This window comes from Crocuta crocuta, unplaced genomic scaffold, assembly GCF_008692635.1.
Source record: "Crocuta crocuta isolate KB4526 unplaced genomic scaffold, BGI_CrCroc_1.0 scaffold96, whole genome shotgun sequence".
NCBI lineage: Eukaryota > Metazoa > Chordata > Mammalia > Carnivora > Hyaenidae > Crocuta > Crocuta crocuta.
Genome location: NW_027531522.1, coordinates 6769195 through 6791084, shown reverse-complemented (window position 1 = coordinate 6791084; position 21890 = coordinate 6769195). Strand labels below are relative to the sequence as shown.

The window sequence follows — 21890 nt, the reverse complement described above, 5'->3', positions numbered from 1 at the left end:
CCATGGGCCCTATGGACTGGCAGCAGCTATGGTCATTACACACATCACTACATAGATAAGTACAATGCTGAATGTTACTAAAGTTCTGTGAAGAAGACCTACCTGGTATGGTGAGAGTCTGTAATGGACGGTGGTCAGTTAAGACTTTTTGCAGAAAGTAGATATTGAGCTGAAATCTGCAAGATTTTCAAGGAGAGATTTCTAGATGCAGGTGGACCAGCATATGTAAAGCATCTATGGTTGGAGGGGCTATAAGAAGGTTAATAGGTTTTCGTTGTAAGGAGTTGAGGGAGACCTTGACAGGAGATGAGGCTGGAAACGTGAGTAGCACATAGATTCTGATTTGAATCTATGTCCATTAGCCAATTAACACATTTGATTTTATCTTAGCTTTGGTAGGAAGCCATTTAATGACTTTCAAGCAGCATAGTGATCCAATTTGCATTTTGAAAACATTACTCTATTTACAATGTAGGATATGAATTTCAGGAGGAGCACAATGGACATAGAGCAATCAATTAGGAAACTGTTTCATTAGTCAGGCAGAGACATCTGTGTCTCTTGAGAAGTGGGCGATTCAGGAAATATTTAGAAAGTAAAATACGATGGTGTTAGTGGTTGATTGAATATGGGAAATGAAGGAGAATCAGGGATCCAGGATGACTACCAGATTTCTCCTGAATTCTCTTACCTACCTTCTCTATATGTTCTACCTGTTGGATTTTATACTCCAGTATAAATTTAGTACAGATTTTAGATATTTCATAGAGCATTTGATTCCTTATATCTAGTTTTCTAAACTGGAGTTTGGTTCTTCCTTAATTTCGCCATTTTCTCCACAGTCACCCGGAGTGGAGAGTGTGCAGGCTTCCACTTGGCATAAATCATGGTGTCCAGAAAACTGTCAACATTCTTGCCCCTCAGTCCATGTTAATACTCATCAAAGGAGCTTCAGCCTGGTTTGAATTCCCCAACTGTAACTTCACTGCTTGAATTCTTCTTTATCCTAGGTAGAGACCCTGGCATGTTATTTTTAAATAAAGCAAAAAAATATTTGTTTACTTAAATACACCCACACATAGTATTATCAAAGATGGGCTAGATTAAAAAAAATTCTTCTGACTTCCACTTTTATATTCTATTCTATTTCCAGTGGAAACACTAATTTCTTATGTATCTTTCCAGAGACATTCACTAAACACACCAGCGTGTGTGTATCTTATGGGTGGATATATATTCCACTCTCTCTCTCTTTAAGAAAATTGTCATTTATTCTATATGCCAGGTAAACTTTATTTGTCTCGAGGGTCTAAAATATTTAAAAAAGAAAAACAGTGAAATTATGCAGTAATCATACAGTACTAGAAAACATATGGGAGAATTTAATTTAATATTGGATTGTCAAATAACATAAAAGGAAAAACTGAGAACTTTGACTGCATTTCAGAAAAGTACAAAATATAAGTTTTCTGAAATGGTTTTGGTCTTGAGATTTATCCCTAGATCATACTTTTGGCTCTATTTCCGTCTCATGGTAGCAACTCCATTTGTGATGTAATTAGACATAACCAGTTCTACTTAAATACTCAAAGCTTCTATCAAGTACGTTGAAAAACAACAAAAGATTATTATAATCACTGGAGAAATAATTGACTGGATTGTCTTCATTTTATCCCTGATAGTTGAATTTGAAACTTCAAAAAGTAATGATTTTTAATGCTCAAGTTCATTACCTTACCTTTCTAAATATGATACACTAAAAACTCAGGGTATACAAATTGTTCACCAGCAAGACACCAGAAATTTCCTCCAAGTCAGAATCTTGAAAGAATATATATTTATGTATATATTTGGATTTCTTGTTTGAGTGCTTTTCCAGGAAACAGTTATTGTTATCAGAATGTTAGCATGCATTGTTAGCATAAGTTTTCTTAACTGTTAAGTATTAACATTGGATCATTAAAAAACTGAGGAATAAACCATTATTTCTGGAAATATCTTTTTGAATGAACAGGAGTGGCAGTGTCATGTACATTCTTGTCATGCTGATCAAGACTATAGAAAGTGTTCTTTGAATATTTGACTTGCAAGTATTTAGAATGAAATGGAAACTGCAAGAACAGTATTTGAGCCAATTTGCAGTTTCTTCTCAGGTGAAGGCTGAGCCTAGGTCTAGTGAACATCGCCTAGGAAACAGAAACACAGAATCTGCTGTCCTCTGAATGAGGGCCTCAGCCACATTGCAGTAGTAAGCCAGGTGGAACTGTGGTAGGCCTTTCTCCTCAAAGCTTAGGGGCTTCTTGTCTGCCTAGACTTCCTTCTAAGTTTTCCTTGTTTTCTTAATGCAAATCAAATTCCTCTCCCTGTTTTCTTTGTCATCCCTAACAGCTGTGGTTCTATTTTAGGGAATTTCTTTCCACGTATTACCTCCTTTTGTGCTAACATTAAAGTAAATGCCGCAGCACTTTCACATTTTCAGATTTTTGCTGCAAATTGCTAAGGGGAAATATTAAAAGGCTTTAAAGATAACAAATATGAAAGTCTTTCAAATGTCTCAGGATCTCTCAAAGCAACTGGTCTACCTTTTTTTGTTTGTTTGTTTGTTTTATAACCGATGGGGAGAGGGGGAAGAAGCACCATAAGGGTTTTATTTTCTTTTCTTAGATCCCTTAGAAGGGTTGGCTGATCCACTGAACTCTCTTGCTGCATAAATAGAATTACAAAGTGATAGGAAGAAAAGTAGCTCTCAGAATCTGGGACCTGGCCTAATACTATATCATTTAGGCCCAATGTTGCTATGAGCTGGTGGTTCTCCTGTAGAACATAAATAATTTCATAGAGCATCAACATCAGACAAAGCCACTCTGGAACCATGGATCACAGTAAAAACAAGATCACTTTTGTAATTGTGATTAAACACAGATGGTACACAGATATTGTCTCGGCCAAAAAAATGACCAAACATCCCCATATCTTGACTCATAGGAGTGTTTCCAACCAATAATACTTTAGCCTATTCTACTCTTCCCTTTGTTAGGTAAGAAACATTAAGGTACCCAATCACATAATTATTCTGCTTCCTGACAGCACCCAATCTGGATCAAAACTCCCATTTCCTTCAGCCCTCCTCCAAAGTAACCTAACCAAAGCCCTAATCCCATAAATCATTTCTCATACCCTCTCACTGAACAGCCTCATGGTTCCCCATGGTATTTTTTCTCCATCACTGCAACAAATGATAAGCCCAACTTTATTCAACTACAGTGTTCCTGGGATTCTTTGGCTAGAGGACAATGAGAGAGAATGGGGTCCAGATTATGGAGTAGTTGTGGGCCATTTTAAGAACTTTGGCTTTTACTCTGATTGAGACGGGATGGCATTGGAAGATTTTTTTTAACTTTTAAAATTTTACATTTTTATAAAATTTGGGGATCGTTTCCAATTCACAGATAATTAAAATAACTATATAGAACATATTTAATACAGATTTGTAATTATCAGTTTGCTCTTTTATCTTATATATAATCTTTCAAGTCATTTCAGAGCAAATTGCAGATATTATCATGCCATTTTACCTCTAAATAAAATTGTCTGTTTCCTAAAATAGAGGACATTCACTTACATGTATAATCAATTAATATTGATAAGTATTATTATTCAATTTATAGGCCTTGGTGATACTTTATCAATTTTCCACAAAATGTCCTTTATATAATTTTTGTTTTTTACCTGGTTCAGGATCTAATCAAGAATCATACACTGCTTTTAGATTTTAACTGTTTTTATATTTCTTTAATGTAAAGCAACTATTTAGCCTTTGTCTTCTTTGACATTGATATATTTGAAAAGTATACACCTTTTAGTTTGCAGTGTATCCTTCAGTTGGTGTTTGTTGATTTCTCCTTATATTTAATTTCAGTTCATTCATTTTTGGTGAAAATACTGTACACTAATTTGTCACCTTTCCTTGAAAATCCATTGATCATATGTTTCTTTTTTCTTTTAATTTGTTTTAAGTTTATGTATTTATTTTGAGAGAGACAACGAGTGGGGGAAGGGCAGAGAAAGACCGAGAGACAGAGAGAATCCCAACCAGTCTTCACACTGTCAGCACAGAGCCCAACGCAAGGCTCAAACTCATGAAACTGTGAGATCATGACCTGAGCCAAAACTAAGAGTGGGATGCTTAACTGTCTGAGCCACCCAGGTGCTTTGATCATATATTTCTGAATCCATTTCTGAATGATATATCCTGATCCATGAGTCACTCTGTCTATATGTAAATCATTACTACACAGTGTTAATTATTATAGCTTTATATTATTTATTGAAATCAGGTGTTGTATGTTTGACAACTTTGTAGCTAATGTAGGTGCTTTGCATTTTTGTATACATTTTAGAATCATTTTGTTAATTTCTACAAAATCCTCCTGAAGTTTTGATGGGGATTGTATTGAAATTATAGATAAATTTAAAGAGAAGTGAGTTCTTAACAATATAAAGACTTATGATCCATAAACCTGATATATATGTCCATTTAATTAGGGTCTCTTTTCTATCAATATTTTGTAGTTGTCAATGTAAAGGCCAGATATCTATTTTTTTAAAAATTTATCCCTGTCATGTTTTGAAATCCTCTTTTAAAAGACTTTTGAAAAATTTCGGATTCTACTTGTTTATTGCTAGCATACAGAAACGTGATTGATTTTGTATATTGACAACATATAATTTTGCAAAAATTATTTGTTACTATAAGAGCTTTCTGTACATCTTGTATTACTGTTAGAGTAATGTATTGAGCATATTTGTGCATTGCTTTCTTTGCCTGATAATTCCATCATCTCTGTTGTGTCTATATTTGCTTTTATTGACTAATTTTTCTCCTGGTTATTGATCAGATTTTCCTGCTTCACAGACTAGTAATCTTTAATTTGATGCTGGAATTGTGGGTTCTCTGTTGTTAAGTGTTAAGCCTTTGTATATTCCCTTAAAAATAATTGAACTTTGTTTTAGAGGTACTTAAGTTCTGCTTGGTTCCTTTGAGGTTTATTTAAAAAAATTTTTTTGAAGACAGGTTTAGAACAGAAGTCAGCATTTTTTAATTCTAATACTTTTGAAGTAGAGTTAAACATACAATTCTATATTAGTTTCATGTGTGCAAAACAGTGATTTAATGATTATATACATTACAAAATGTTCACCGTGATAACAGTAGCTACCATCTGTCATCATATAAATTTATTATAATATTATTGATTATATTCCCTATGCTGTACTTTTCATCCCTGTGACTTATTAATTTTATAACTGGAAGTTTAGGGGGCACATGGGTGGCTCAGATAAGCACCTGACTTCAGCTCAGATCATGATCTCATGGTTTGTGAGTTCAACCCCCACATTGGGCTCTGTGCTGTCGGTGCAGAGCCTGCTTTGGATCCTCCATCTCCCTCTCACTCTGTCCCTCCCCTGCTCTCTCTCTCTCTCAAAAATAAATAGACATTTTTTTAAAAACCTAAAAAAATAATAACTGGACGTTTGTATCTCTTTCTCCCTTTCCTCTTCACAAACTTTTTTTATTGAACTTAGGAAACTTTAGTCTTCTTTTTAAAGTAATCTAGTGTAAAAACAAGTTGAGGTTAAAAGAATATGTTCAGAGAGTAAATATGTTCAGCTTTGCAGGCCATATGGTCTTGATTGCAACTACTTCACTGCCATTTCAGTGTGAAAGTAACCATAGATAATGTGTAAACAAGTGGCCATGGCTAAGTCCCCATAAAACATTATTTACTTAAACAGGTGGTAGGCCAGATTCGGTCCCAAGACTGCAGGTTGCTAATCGAATCCATGGTCTAGAGTCTACTTCCTTCAAGAGTTACTTTGCCCCATATTCAAATGTACCATTCTGGAATTTCTGCTGTATGTCCTGTGTATTTGCCAAGGACTCCACTCCCTCTGGCTGGTAGAAACTCAAAAATGTGTGGCCCTCTGGGGACTCTGGTAATTTTTTCAGCTTATAGTTCCTAGTTATTATTCTGTTAGTAGTTCTCTGTCTCTCTTTTTGGATTTTATTCTACAAATATAAAAACTAAAATTCAAACAAAGACTTAAGCAAATCTCTGGACATCCTTCTCTGTACAGCTCTCTTTCCTCCACCACCAAAGCCTTGACAATTTTAGCTGTCCCATACCTATCTCCTCAACCCAGAGTGACTCCATTTTCTGATGGGCTGACCCTTTGGAGTTACAGTCTAGAATGTGTCTCCATGCAGATTTCTAGGGGGTGATCATAGGATGTGTCTTTTTTTCATTTTTCTAAGGGGTCATGGTCCTGTGTTTCCTGATGTCCAATGTTTGAAATCCTTTGTTTTATATATTTTGCACTTTATTATTTTCTGCTACAAAAAAATTCTCAGCTCATCTGGAAACTTTCTTGTTCTTAACTCCAAATAGACCATTATCCCAAGGAGACCTGGTTCCTTTTAGTGGGGAAAAGAAATTAAATAGAGTTTGGGACAGAGGAGTGATTTTCAATTATGTTAAAATATCACATGGTTCTTTTTTGTTTAATGGACCATAGGAGTCAAGGGTAGGGCACAAAGATCAGAAAGGAAAGCATTGTAATAAGCTCCCATAAAATGATGGTTCTTGGATGAAAATAGTAATTGTGAAAGATTGTATATGAGTTTTGAGATTAAATGTTTTATATATATGTGTGTGTGTATTATATATATGTAAGTTATATATGTTATATATATGTTATATGTTTTATGTATATATACACACACACACACACATATAGCATAACTTATATGCTATATATGTGTATGTGTTTAGAACTTGGGCACATTCCTGTTACAAGGTGGACATCTATTCAAAATTTGGCTAAGCTATAAGGGTGCCTGGGTGGCCTAGTCAGTTGAGCCTCCGACTTCAACTCAAGTCATGATCTCATGGTTCATGTGAACTTGAGCCTAGCATCAGGCTCTTTGCTGACACAGGGGAGCCTGGAGCCTATTTTGGATTCTGTGTCCCCCTTTCTCTCTGCCCTCCCCGACTAGTTCTTGCTCACTCTCTCTCTTTCTTTCTCTCAAAAATATACAAAATCATTTAAAGAAGATTTATAATGAAATTTGATTCAGATGTTAAGACCGACAATACTAAAAGGATTGAAGATGTCTATTACTCACATAATGAGGCTTTCTGGGACATCAGGGTAGCTCCGAGCATGACTAAAGGTAGTTTTAGAATGCGAGGAAAGAAAACTGACTTAGAGTTTTATGATGATTGATGGGACTGGGGTGAGAATTTCTGGGCACAGGTAAGGGCGTGCATGATTTGTACCTCCTGCCAATAGGGGGAGCGCTGGGGCTGTCTGACTGTGTTTCCCGATGTGGACCACAGAGAGGAGCTGTCAGCCATGAAGTCAAACATCAACAAGTAGAATCAGACTCTACTACACAGAGCCCCTTACAGTTACTTGTAGTAACTGGAGTTATAGAGTGGCCATAAACACAGCTGAGGAAGGCTGCTCAACTAGAAATGCTTCAGGTATCTTTAAGATTTATATACATTGTAGGCTTTGGGCTTTTATAGTTGGTTCTTTTTTATAAAAAGAAAGTGCCCCCTGAGAAGGTTTCTGCCTAATTTAAATAATATATTTTTACTAAAAATCAAAGTTAAACAATTGCGTCAGAGCTTTCATATCACAGTCACTTAAAGATATACACTCTATCTCTGTGTAGCTCGTTTCTTTCGACAAAACAACAGGCATGGAAAATAATTTGGAAATAAGTAAATAACATTAATTGATGACTTTCCTTGACAGTTAGTACAAAAAAAGTGTTATAGTTTTATGGGTAGAACACATAATAGCAGTGAAAAGGGCTTTCTGTTCAAAATTAATCTTATGCAGTATTTGAATTTTTGTGTTTTTATTATATGTATGTTTTAGAAATGTAAAAAGTACTTAATTTTGGTGATTCTAAGATAATAGCTATATTAATTGTGTAACATATTGGGGTCTTTTATGTGTTTCCATTATGAAACATGTTCAAATTATTTTCTTGTTTGTCTTGAAAGAATTAAATTTTAGCTTGATTTGGTCTCTTTGGAGAAAAGCATCTTAGGAACCAGTTTTGATCTTACTCCCCAAATTGGAATTGACAGAATCAATACAAATGCCAACTTGTGTAAAACTAAATGATCTAGTAATTTCACAGATTCTCAACAGTCCCATGAGAAATAATGCGTCTGGTAGTCACCACTGCCATTTTTGTTCCTTGATGGGTTTGTCTTGTGATAGTTGACCTGTATCATTGATCTTCTTTTCAAGTCAACAGATTTAAAAAATAGATCAGAAGACAATAGACCTGGGTCCAAATTGCACCTCTGCTCTTGCAAAATCATCAAGCCATTTAACATCTATAATCCTCATTTATTTTTCATCTATAAATGAGGGTTAATGTAAGTGATCTCAATTTTTGTGTAACTCACAAATGCTTTAATGTTATGATTCTGAGTCAAGCTTTGTGAGTGAAACATTAAAGGTCTTTTGCTTACCCCCAATCTGCTAAAACTGAACTGGGCACCGAAATAAAAATAGTTTAATCCCACACTGCTAGAAAGGAAAATGTTAGCAATTAACCCGGATAAAAAAGTTTTGTTAGAGGCAGAATGCATGATTGAAACTTATTTTCAAAGGCTTTGCAAGTATAAAGAGCATTTAATTAGGCAATTTTGAACAAACAATCCAGAAACAGTTTAGCACACAAAATGGCTAGAAGCCTTCTGAACACTGGTTTTCTCCCTAGTGGTTTCTACATGGCCTCCCATCCATCTCCTCCCACTTCTTCCCTCTTAGCCACCTATTTTCTAGAATGTGAGACTGACCCAGGACATAAAAGCTTCTTTATGAGAGTTTATCAGCAGGAGTTTCCAGCTCCCAGAACACCTTCCAGTAAATCCCTGAATCACCTCCCAGCTCTAATCCACACCAATCCTCAACCACCAGACAGCACCAGGCCATGGAAGCTACCATGGAGAAGTGAAGTAGAGCAGCATTATCAACTTCTCTACCTACAAGATGGGGAGGGCAGCAAGGAAGAAAATTTCTGATACTGTAGTGTCATAGAGCAGTTGGGAAGTGGATATCCCAAGCTGGATCTTTGAACACCTTTTCCAACTGAAAGATTATTACACTAATGGTTATGCTCTGTTGTAATATTGGAGCAGGATACTAACAGTGCCTTGAATGTGCATATTGAACTGCTTGGTCATTTCCAAAGCACTGTTTTTCACACATTCATTTATTTGACTAATATTTTCTGATCCTCTACTCATGGCCAGGCACTGTTCCAGGTACTGGGGTTATAAACAATAGTGTCTTTAATTCTTCTGTAGGTTTTCATTTTCTTTTTCTTTTTTCTTTTTAGATAGGGAAACTAAAACTCATCAAGTGTAGGTATGATCCAAGTCTCATAGCTGAGAAGTATCAACACCAGAGTTCAAACTCAGATCTTCAAAAACACTGCTTTTTATTTTAAGCTTTCTGGAAAAAAATCCTTGTGTTGACATTGCTTTGTTGGGGAATTGCTTCTAAAGTTCGAAACAATTGACAGATATCTATGTATTTTGGAGTAAAAGTCTGTTAGAAAGTTGAATATTGCTTATATATTCATACCCCTGCTTCTTAGGAAGTACCATGTAGATATTTGGCTTCTGATAAATAATGGAATTTACTTACAAATACACCATAATACATAAGCTGTTAGTACCCTAAACATTTTGTTTCAGGATAAAAAATGGAAAGCCTCACTTTGGCTTTCAGATCTAATATATATTCTTGAACTCAGCTTACAGGAAATGCTCTATTTTAGGAGGCTTGGGGTACTTTCCTAGCTCAATAAAATGATACTTGATTTTTTTTTTCATTTTGAATAATCCTTGTGAGTGATCTATTGGCCAGAACCCCGAAGGAGATTAGGAAAGAAGGATGGGGGTCAGATAACTCAAACTCTTAAAAACACCATGTTTCTTTATATGTTAAAGTGAATCCACTCTTACTAGCTATTAACCTCAGTGATGTGTGAGTAGTGTCTCCTCATCTTCATTTGTTTTCTGTTCTGTAGGTCCCTGCCCTCATGGCTATCGGGAATGTCAGAATGGCAAATGTTACCAACCAGAGCAAAGCTGTAATTTTGTAGATGACTGTGGAGATTACACTGACGAAAATGAATGCGGTACCACCTGCACTTTTGAGAAAGGCTGGTGTGGCTGGCAAAACTCCCTGGCTGAAAACTTTGATTGGATTTTGGGGGTTGGCTCTCCTCAAAGCCTACGACCTCTCAAAGACCACACACTTGGAAACGAGAATGGTAGGTTTTTGGGCTATTACAGCAATCCTAATCATATTCACAGTGAGCATCTCATTATCTTCCCCGACAGCAACTGGAGAGCTCCAGAGAGCCTACCGTGGTACCATGACAAGCAGGTCAGACATTCATGAGTGTATTCGACCCCCGGGCCTGCCATAGCAAAGTACCAGAGATGGAAACCACAGACATTGTCTCACCATTCTGGAAGCTAGAAGTCTGACATCAAGGTGTCAGTAGAATTGTTTCCTTTTGAGGGCTGTGAGAATCACCTGTTCTATGCATCTCTCCTGGCTTGTGGTAGTCTTAGACTTTACTTGGCTTTTAGGTGATGTTCTCCTGCGTCTTTACATCGTCTTCCCTCTATGCCTGCCTCTGTGTCCATATTTACCCTTTTCATTACAACACAGTCTTAGTGTGGATTAGGGCCTCACCCTGATGACTTCATTTTAATTTGGTCAATCACAAAGGCCCTATTTCCAAACAAGGTCATATTCACAGAAACTGGAATTAGGCCTTCGCCATTTTGGGGGGACACAATTCAACACATAACAGAGAGTAATCAAATTTTGATGTGATTCTGATAATTGTAGATAGATGACAATGTATGGCACCTTTCCTCAGTGACACGCTTATAATTAGTATCCCTGAATTCTGCCACTCCTTTGATCATTAGCACATCATGTAGCTCTTCAGCTTTTCAAAATTCTCATCTGCAAATGGAGAGAATGAAGGGTTCCCTGTGTACCAAACAGGAATTAGAGAAATGAGATCACGCGTTTGGAGGGAAAGTAGTTTGCAAGCTGTAGAGGTGCCATGCAGATGTAACCGTAAGATCACATATGTCCGAAGTGTTGGGAATGCCTCGTTTCTGCATTAGGTAGATGAGGTCAAGTCTCAGACTCACTGATGAAAGGACAAAGGATGTTGGCAGAATAAAGAAAGGATCTGAATCCCTGGATGCTACAGAATAAGAGAAAAGGTGTCTACGTGGGGAAATTCCACAGGTTTCTGATAAAACAAAGCCATGTAAGCCAAATGACCACAACAGAGAAAGGAAAGTCTGTGCCCATTGCAAATACTCAGCTCTACGTACATAAAATGTTTTGAGTATTAGATGGGTAAGTATAAATATACCTTTCATATTACATATTAAAATTCTTAGCATTTTATTTACATACTCAATAGATGACTGAAGTTTTGGGAGTATATCACATTCCTTTATTTATGTTTCATAGGTGGTAACTTTGCATTGTTTTACAAGAACTCGATAGTTTGAGGAGTCCATTATACCACTTGTATAACTATCTTGTTGATTCAGTGGCATGGATTTCCTGTCAGATCAGTTATTTTGCATACTGTGAAGTACTTTGCTAAAAGCACAGACAGTTGGAAATTATTCTGTCAGTGAGCTACGAGCAAGGCTATTAGATTTTCTTTCTGTTTCCAATGGAAATGCCTTTGGCAGCTCATATCATATGAAATATAATTAAAAACCCTAACTAAGATGGAAAAGCTAGAATGATCCCCTCGTGGTTATTTGTGTCCTATGTGAATGCTTTCCTTGTTCCTAGGGCACTTCCTGTATCTGGAAGCTACCCCGGTGGGCCTTCAGGGTGAAGAAGCACACCTCAAGAGTGCCGTGTGGCAGGAGTCCAGTGCTGCCTGCACCATAAGCTTCTGGTATTTCATATCTGCAAAAGCCACCGGGGCCATTCAGATACTCATTAAGGTAGGAGATTCGTCTGTGCCGCCTCTGAGCGTAGCGAGCCTTCCTACAGGCAGCACATGGCCAAAGGGACTTTATCACAGTTCCGCTAACTTGGCCAGAGGAAGCTTCCTTTTATCAGAGGGGCTTCCACTTGTGGTTCAAATGCTCGGTGCGGTTTGATAAGTGGGCATGGGAGCTAGCTTTGAACTCAGCATCACACCCTGTGGTTACGACTGAATCCCAGAGTCCCTTCTTATAACAACATTTAGTCTGAGACTCATAAATTTCTTCTTTCTGTTTAGGCATTTCCTTCCCTAGCCTTCTCAGTAAAAGAAAGTAGATTATTTGTACATCTGAAAGGAGAGTGACTATCCATTTTAACTCCTGTATGAATCATCATTAAGGGAACTGATATTAGACGTTTTGGTTCTAAGCACATCATGCAAAGGACTGAACTGCTCAGGAGCATGATCAAGGTGTGATTACACTGAGCCGCTTATTAACACTGACACAATAATGCATTTTCTTAGTGAGGATTAATTGGATGTTTCTGTCAGGGCTTTAATTCAGTATAACAAAGTGACAGTGCTCAGGGGGCAAAATAACAAAGTATATATTAATATTAATAAGGCTTGGTTCATATACCTTTATTCTTTGGCAAGTTAAAACAGTGGCAAAAAGGGAGATGAGTGTGCGTGCGTGTGTGTATGCGTGTGTCTGCTCATTTCTAGAATCTAGTTAGAATTCTGAGAAAGCTCACTTTAAAAACATGCTCTAGAGGCCATTGCTGTTTTATCACACATGGGCTTTGCTGAAGTGCCCTAGCGCTGATGGAAAATGCCTGCCTAGAATACCAAAGGGCTCCTGTGTCTGAATGGCTAATGGCTGCATCGTCCATGTTTTATTTGAAACCCAAGTTAACTTTATTATTTAGGGTTCACCTATAATCAGAAATGCCTGCCTAATAAAATACATGCAGCAAATACCACAGTGATTTATTCTTACACTTAAATAGGGAAGCTTAAATACAATGCTTAAAGTTCTCACTAGAATATTTTGCTGGTTCTCCATTGAATGTTTACATGATGTCTATCATGTGAAAGTCTTCATACTACTTTGTGGGCTTGATTTTTATTATTTGCTTCACTCATATTCACTTTTAATCTGTTTATATTATAGTAACAAACTTCATATTACTATAAAATGTAAAAATAGACTATTTTGAGCTATGTCTTGCTGTCAAGTTTGATTGAACACCTATAGTTCGTCCCATGGAGGAATGTCTTACAAACATTTAACAGCATTTTAAAGGAACTATCCTACCATATTTAAACAAATCACTTGTTTAAAAAAAATGTTTATCCTCATTTAGTGACATTTACTGCAAAAGAGAAATATTTCATAGCATATATTGATTTTATATTCAGGAATTTTAGGGCAGTCATTTTATTTTGGTAATTAATATGATACACATTTTTGATCATCATTACAAAGTACTTCTTAGGCTACTCTCTGTGTGGAGCCTTGGTGGATTTTAACCTGCTCGTTAATTTGAAAGCATCCTGGCCAGGTGGCAAACACAAGAGGTGCAGAGAGTCTGCCTTTTATTTCTTGCTTTCTTTACTTCTCATCTTTTGAAATGGTCTCAATTTATGCATGTGTTGCCTCTGGCTCAGTCTCCCCTGTCTATTCCCAGGAATGCCTCCTTCTGTCTTTCCCTCTTTTGTGTCCACACCAAGCCCAACACAATCTGGGGGATTCAGCCTTTCACGAAACTTTCCTTGACCACTTTTGCTCGTCATGATTGGTCTTTCTCAGAGTATCCCTCACAGCTCCTGAAATTCCTCTTTCTCACTGGATGTTCATTTCTGTTTCAACAGACAGATCATAAGGCCTTGAGAGCAAGAACTTGAGATTTTAGTCTTTATGTCCCTCTTATCTCTTCAGGGAAGGGGCTGTGGGAAAAAAGTGATGGCCTCCCAGAGCCACTGCCAGGCTGAGGACACCCCTTTTGGGACAATTCTTCTGGGAAAAAAAAAAAAAAGCTGATTATGTGTAACATGCAAGACAGTGAATTCTAGTCTGGGAAGGGGGCATGGTTCAAGATGGCAGTATAGGAAAACCCTGACTTCAGCTCCTCACATCGATACAACAAACTTATAGCTACATATGTAATAATTTTTCTCTGAAAACCAGCAAACAAACAAAAACCCTGAGAACTAGATGACTAGCACCTTCGCAATGAAATACAAAAGAGACACTTTGAGAAGGACAGGAGAGACAGAGACATGGCCTCCCTGGGAACCCATGCCAAATGTAGTGACCCCACAATTGGGAAAGTTCCCCAAATTAGGAATTCTCCCACAAGGAGTAAAGGGATTGTGCCCCATATCAGGTACCCTGACCTTGAGGGCTAGCACCAGAAAGATGAACCCCGTACCCCAAAATGCCTGATTAAAAAATAAATGGGGATGAAGACCAGGAGAAGCATAGAACTATAGGAACATATATCCCACTCTTAAAGGGCTCATATGAAACCCACCCACCTTAAGATCTAGCACAAAAGAAACAGATTGAAAAGTGCCTGGCAAGGGAAACCCCTTACTGATTTTAAAGGGACTGCCAGAGAGGCAGGAACCTGCAAGGACTTTATCCAGGGATGGAAGTGCTGGTGCAAGCCTTTTTTGCAACTAATCCTAAGTTCCTGGGGATGGAGCCAATGGCTGCCATTTTTGGTGCCCTCCCTCTAGCCTGCTAACACATGGAGGGCATGTTCTGCCCTCCCCCCACATAACCAGACTGACAGAGCACCCCATGTTCTAGCCACCCAGTCCAATATTGGAGCCGAAAAAAAGACCAGGGGAGGGTCAGGAGCCCATCCTCCCCATGCAGCAGCCAAGTTACGGCTAGATCAGAGGGGTTCTCTGAGCCCTTCCCACCCTGTGCAGAACTGGGATGGGTAAGTGACATGAGCCCTCACCTCCCTGTGCAGCAACCATGCGGTGTCATTGCCGGCAGGCACACACAGTCCATATGGCAGATACCCATAGAGTGGGGCCATAGAGTGGGAGATTGTGGGGAGATTGTGCTTCTGGCTCACATTGTACAATGCCCACACAAGACCACTCTTTCAATACTGAGGGATGGAGCCACTGCACCTAATACAGATAGAGAAACCAAGAGAGGCAAACTGAGGAGAGAAAGGAATAAATCCCAAAGCAAACAACAAGGGCAATCCCCAGAGACAGACTTTAATGGAACTGAGATAAGCAACACATTAATAAAGAAATCATAGTAATGAGAATAAAGATGCTCACTGATCTTGGGAGGAGAATCGATGAGCACAGCAAGAACCTCAATGAACAGATAGAAAATATAAGAAAACACCAAACAGAAGTTTAAAAGTGAACTGAGAAATACGCTAGAGGGGTGCAACAGCAGAATGGATGGAATAGAAGCAGGAATCCATGAACTGCAAACAAAGCAATGGAAAGCACCCAACCACAACAGAAAAATGAAAGGAAAGGAAGGATTTTAAAAAATCAGGATGTCCCCTTCAGAGACTTCCAAGACAGTACCAAGCAGAATAGCATTTTAATTCTAGGAGTCCCAGGAAGAGGAGAGAAAAAGAAGGAGCCAGGAAAATTCTTGAAGAAATAATGGCAGAAAACTTTCCTAATTTGGGGAAGGACACAAATATCCAAGTCCAGAAAGCCCAGAGAATTCTAAAATGGGATGAACCCAAAGAGAAACACACCAAGATACATTATAATTAAAATAATAAAAATTAGGGGTGACTAGGTGCCTCAGTCAGTTAAACGTCTGACTTCAGCTAAGGTCATGCTCTCATGGCTTGTGGGTTCGAGCCCTGCATTGGGCTCTATGCTGACAGCTCAGCGCCTGGAGCCTGCTTCAGGTTCTGTGTCTCCCTCTCTCTCTGCCCCATCCCCAACTGCAGTCTGTCGGTCTCTCTCTGCAAAATAAACAAACAAACAAACAAACAAACAAATAAATAAATAATAAAAAATAAAAAAAAATTAAAAATGGTAACAATTCATAATAAAGAGAAGATATTAAAAGCAGCAAGATAAAAGCACCATATGTTACAAAAGGGACCCCTCATAAGGCTATCAGCAGGTTTTTCAGCAGACACTTTATAGACCAGAAGGGTGTGGCAAGTCATATTCAAAGTACTGAAAGGGAACAATTCCAAACCAAGAATTCTCTACTTGGCAAGGTTATCATTCAGAATTGAAGAGGAGATTAAGAGTTTTCCAGAAAGCAGAAGCTAAAAGAATTCACCGCCACTGAACTGAGCCTGCAAGAAATGTTAAAGGGGGATCTTCTAAAGTAAAAAGAAAACATGAAAGTTAAAAATCTAACTGGAAAAGACAAGTAATCAAAGTAATGGATCAACAACTTATAAAACAAGCATGAAGGATAAAAGGAAAAGTAGTAAAATTAATTAAAACTGTAATAATTAGTTCAGAGATAAATTAAAAAGATGTAAAATGTGTCATCAAATATACAAAACATAGGGGAGGGAAGTGAAAATATAAAGCTTTGGAATATGTTCAAAATTAACTTACTATCAACTTAAAAGAGACTTATATACATAAGATATTATACGTGAATTTCACAGTAACCACAAAGAAAAGTCTGATAGTTGAGAACACAAAAATGAAAGACAAAAGAATCTAAATATAAGGAAAACAAACAAAATATAAGGAACAGACCAAAAAAAGAACAGAGATGATCCACAAAAACAGCCCAAAAACAATTACTAAGATGACAGTAAGTACATAGTTATCAACAGTTATCATAAATGGAAATGGACTGTTCTTCAATCAAAATATATAGGGTGCTTAACTGAATTAAAGAAAACAGACGTTTCGATATGCCGCTTTACCAAACCTTACCTCTGTCAGAATCAAAAACAAGAAATAACAAGTGTTGATGAGGATGTGGGAACCCTCATGCACTGTTGGTAGGAATGCAAACCAGTGCAGACACTGTGGGAAACAGTGCAAAGTTTTCCTCAAAAGATTAAAAATAAAACTACTATATGATCCAGCAATTCCACGTCTGTTTTTTTATACAAAGAAAGCAAAAACACTACTTGGAAAATACATAGGCACCCTGTGTTTATTGCAGCATTATACAATAGCCAAGACATGGAAGTAACCTAAGTGTCCATTGATAGGTAAATGGTAAAGAAGATGTGATATATTTATACCACAGAATATTGTTCAGCCATGAAAAAAAAAGACAATGAAATCTTGCCATTTGTGACAACACGGGTGAACCTTGAGGGCATTATGCGAAGTGAGTAAGTCAGAGACGGACAAGTACCATATGATTTCACTTATGTGTAGAATCTAAAAAAGCAAGCAAACAGCACAAAACAGACAGCCTGACTCATAGGTACGGAGAACAAACTGATGGCTACCAGAGGGGAGGTGGTCAGCGTCAGTTGAAATAGGTGAAGGGGACTGAGAGGTACAAACTTCCAGTTATAGAATAAATAACTCATGGGCATGAAATGCACAGCATGGGGAATACAGTCAGGAAGATTGTAATAATTTTGTATACTAACAGATGGTAACTAGGCCTCTTGAGGTGATCATTTCACAATGTGAAAAATACTGAATCACTATACTATAAATCTGAAACTAATATAACCTTGTATGTCAGGTATAATTCAATAAAAAGTCTGATCGGGAGAATTTGTGATCTAACTGAAATATACACATGCAATCAGATGCCAAAGACATGCGACCATTGAGCAGTAATTTAACAGTATAATTTTAAAGGGTAGTATCGCTTACATGTCACAACCAGAATAGATACATTATTCATTGAACACCAACTGTATACCAGTTGTTGAAAATCAACACTTAATACTATTTCATGTAATTCTTTTTTAATTTAATTTTTAATTATTCTTTATTCGAAGGGGGAGGGATAGAAAGAGAGAAGGAGAGGGCGGGGGGAGAGAAAATCTTATAGACTCTGAGCTGTCAGCGCAGAAACTGAAGTAGGGCTCAAACCTGTAAACGGTGAGATCATGACCGGAGCTGAAATCAAGAGTAGGGTGATTAACGGACTGAGCCACCCAGGCACCCCAATTTCGTGTAATTCTTATAGTGCAATCCTCTGAGTTAAAAAATGTGAACCCTATTTTACTGAAGGTTGACCAAGGGGGTGTCATAGAAATAACTTAACCCTTCTATGGCTGCATAACAGGTCACTGGCAGACTGAGATGTCTGAATCCAGGTACATTTACATCCAAAACTTAGGTTTTTACCCACATCCCTATTCCCAAGTGCTTTTTGCTAATACTAATGAGTGTTCTGCTTTCATAATGAAATGCAGATTCTATTTCAATGAGATCCATTTAAATTGGATGAAATCATGGAATACTTTCTTTTTTAGGAAAACAAAATGAGTAATAGTTCCTAGCATGGAAATACTTGATTCTTAAATTACTCCTGTAATAAAGGCACATATTTAGGGGAACCCCAGCAAAGCAAAGCTATTTTTTAGGAAGCATTTAGTAAAGAACAATACAATTTTACATATTGTATATATTATACTTCTACATTTCTTGCTTACAGTCACAGGAGAACTAATTTTCACTAAAGTGATGTATCTGGAACAAATGGATTCTTTGTGTCTAGAAGTGATGGATGAATTACTAGAAGATGGGAAGAAAATTTCATTGAGAAAGTAACTATTTTTTTCTTTCCTTTGAGTTTGCCTTAGTTATTTGTGTAAGCACAAATACGCACAATAAAATGAACTTGTCAAGAGAAATAACTTTTAAAAATATAACTAATTTTTTATAAGATCAAATAATTTACCACATGGAAGGACATAACTTTCACTCATTTCTTGGGTCAAACCACTTGGTGAGTGGAATTTAGTCCATGGGAACTGGTTGTGATCTCTGTTATTTCATTGCCTTTATTTAAGAGGAGTCAGTCAAAACTCAGGTGGACTAAGTATTAAATCCAAGGTTATAAGTAAATGGATGAGCTAGGACTTGAACTCAGGTGATATAAAAATTAAGATTAGAATGCTATACAGTGTTTTGTTTCTGTCTTTTTATGGAGGAAAATTGGATGTGGATAATTAAAATATATTGTCTAGGTCTTTTTTGAATGATGCAATTCCTCCCTCCCTCTATTTTAAACAATATACTTATTCTTGGGGGTGCCTGGGTGGCTCAATAGGTTAAGCGTCTGACTTCAGCTCAGGTCATAATCTTGTGGTTTGTAGTCGTGCTGACAGCTCAGAGCCTGGAGCCTGCTTCCAATTCTGTGTCTCCCTTTCTACTTGTGCTCTGTCTTTCTCTCTCTCTCTCTCAAAAATAAATATTAAAAAATAGTACACTTATTCTTGATAACATTTATCATTTTTACCAATTTTTATCTCCTTTACATTTGGTATTAAATGTCTCATTAAATTTAAATGTTTTTGCTTTTCAAACTAAGATTTGAAACAAAAAAATGAAACAAGGGGTTAGGGTAGAATAAGAGTCACACAGAATAAAAGTTAACTTGTTTTTTCAAATATATTTAATTTTACCTATTTTCTAGTGGATTGTTTTCTGATGGGGTTAATTAACAATGATTAATATGTGGATTTTCATGCACTAAAACCACTTTTATAGGGATTTTTATATTTACTTGTGTTGCACAGTTCATTTCCATAGGTAAGAGCGTATCTAGCCTCATCAGGAAACAAAAGACTTTTGCATTTTTTCAGCTAGCCATTTGAATAAAAGGCAGGAACATCTGCTACCTGAAGAATATTATCATGTTTTGGAATTACTCCATCTGTAATAAACTGTTGATATTTTAATCAAGATGACTGTGTACTGTAGGGAATTTTAATATATTTGACTGAAGGCATTCAGGGCTATCCGTTATACTGTTATGATAGAAAAAATAATATATTCAAGCCAGAAGTGGAGAAAAATAATGTATTTCAGGAGAGCCTCCTGATTATAGCAAACGAGTTATGCTGAAAACCCATTACTAAATTAGTTCATTGTTTTATCTTGCTTAGTGGTTCAGGAGAATTTTGGAACAGATGGGGTCGCCTGTAATTTGCTCAATCTTAACTCTTCATTTACAGATGAAGGGGCTAAGATTATGAGGTTATATTTCTTGTCCCAGCTCACCTGCCATTTTAAGGAAAAGAATATGCATCTAGTTGTTTTTCTGACTTCTAATTTAGAGCTCTGATATTTGTCTACCTGGAAATTCTATGTAACGATCATATTCAAGATGGAAATACAGATCTTGTTCAATAGGCAGTGAAAAGTGTCAAAGCAACAAATGAAAGGCCAGCTTCCTTTGTCTACTTAGAAGACTGTGGCTGTTGTGGGTCTGCCTTTACCCTCAATCTTGCGAACAATGAACCGCCATTGTGTGTAAGGGGTAACCCACAAAAGTGAACATCCTCTGTCCTTCCTCACTCACCACTACCCCATCCCCCACACATATGCTCACCACAGTCCTAATCTGAGAAGATTTACAACTAATTGCTAACACTACAGGTGCCTAACTATTGGAGTGTGTCAGATACATTTTCAGATTTAGGCGTGTTTTGATCTCTTCAGCCTACTGAGCATCTGACACTATTTGAGTCATCTTGGCATTTTACTCATATTTTCAGAGTAAAAGATGTAGAGAGCATGGACAGAGAGGATACATAGAATCTGGCTATGGAAAATTGATGTTTCAAAGACTGTCCTGTAGATTTTGGACTGTAAATCACTTAAACTGAATCTGTAGTGATGGAACTTCACTTGCTCTTCCAGAATTGTTTCAGCATGTTAACAATTCAATCTACATAATTTTGGCTGTATTATATTATTGACCTGGACCAAACTGAGAGGGAAAATGGTTTGACTTCTGCATTTTAAGCTGTAGCATATGAGATATCGGCACTTCCAGAGTTTCATTAAATTTGTTGTCACAAGCGTACAGTACCCTGATTTATACAAAATCACTGTTCCTTTTTATCAGCTTGGAGAACGTGACAGTATTTGTTCCAAGCATATTGTTGACTGAGATTTTCCTAAAGTTCTTGCTTTTCTCCCCACATCCTTCACCTCTTTCAGATGCCTCTAATTCTACCTACGAGGGCTCTGAGCAGCCAGTGCCCCTGGACTCCCTTGGGTCATGAAGAGAGGGTTTCTGTTAAGATGTTAACAATTTTATTTAATTGATCCAAGTCATTTTGCTTTCAAGAGGATCATATGGCCAATTCTAAAGAGTGTTTTTTCATACCACTTCTACTATTTCCTTTCCATTTCTCTTCCCACTACAGCCACTACTCTTATGATTAGCTTCCAGTTATGAACTGCTAATTCTTTGATGTGTGTTAGCTCACTTAGTCTTCCACAGAATAAATTTGTGAGGTAGATATTTTGTCCTAATTTTTCAGGCCACAGAATTGAGAGCCAGGTCACATAAATGGCAAATGGTATAATCAACATTAAAAGCCAATTCTCACTCCAAAATCCATTCTCTAAACCAATACATTCCACTTCTGCTGTTAAATTGAACACATTCTCATATCCAGAAAGCAGTGATATTACTGAGTGTTTTCCAGTGGTTCTGATCATACAAATTAGAGGCTTCCTTCTCTCCATATTAGTCTCTAGTACTGTTCCACATATGTTAGAGAGAGTAAGTGATTACTTTATGTTCGGCAAGCATTATAGCTTTATTTGTTTTCTAACTTGTCAACAGCTAGTGATATAATGTATATTTCTAAATCATTCTTCCTCACAT

The 21890-nt window shown here is 37.2% G+C and overlaps 1 protein-coding gene across 1 annotated transcript in view; it reads left to right on the top strand.

The window, feature by feature from the left end:
• The window catches only part of MALRD1 (MAM and LDL receptor class A domain containing 1), a 757419-nt gene that overhangs the window by 408240 nt on the left and 327289 nt on the right, over positions 1-21890 (top strand). Inside the window, exons 28-29 of the mRNA XM_077772480.1 lie at positions 10127-10372; positions 11944-12101. Of these exons, the coding sequence (XP_077628606.1) occupies positions 10127-10372; positions 11944-12101 (404 nt within the window). The remainder of the gene's footprint in view (positions 1-10126; positions 10373-11943; positions 12102-21890) is intronic.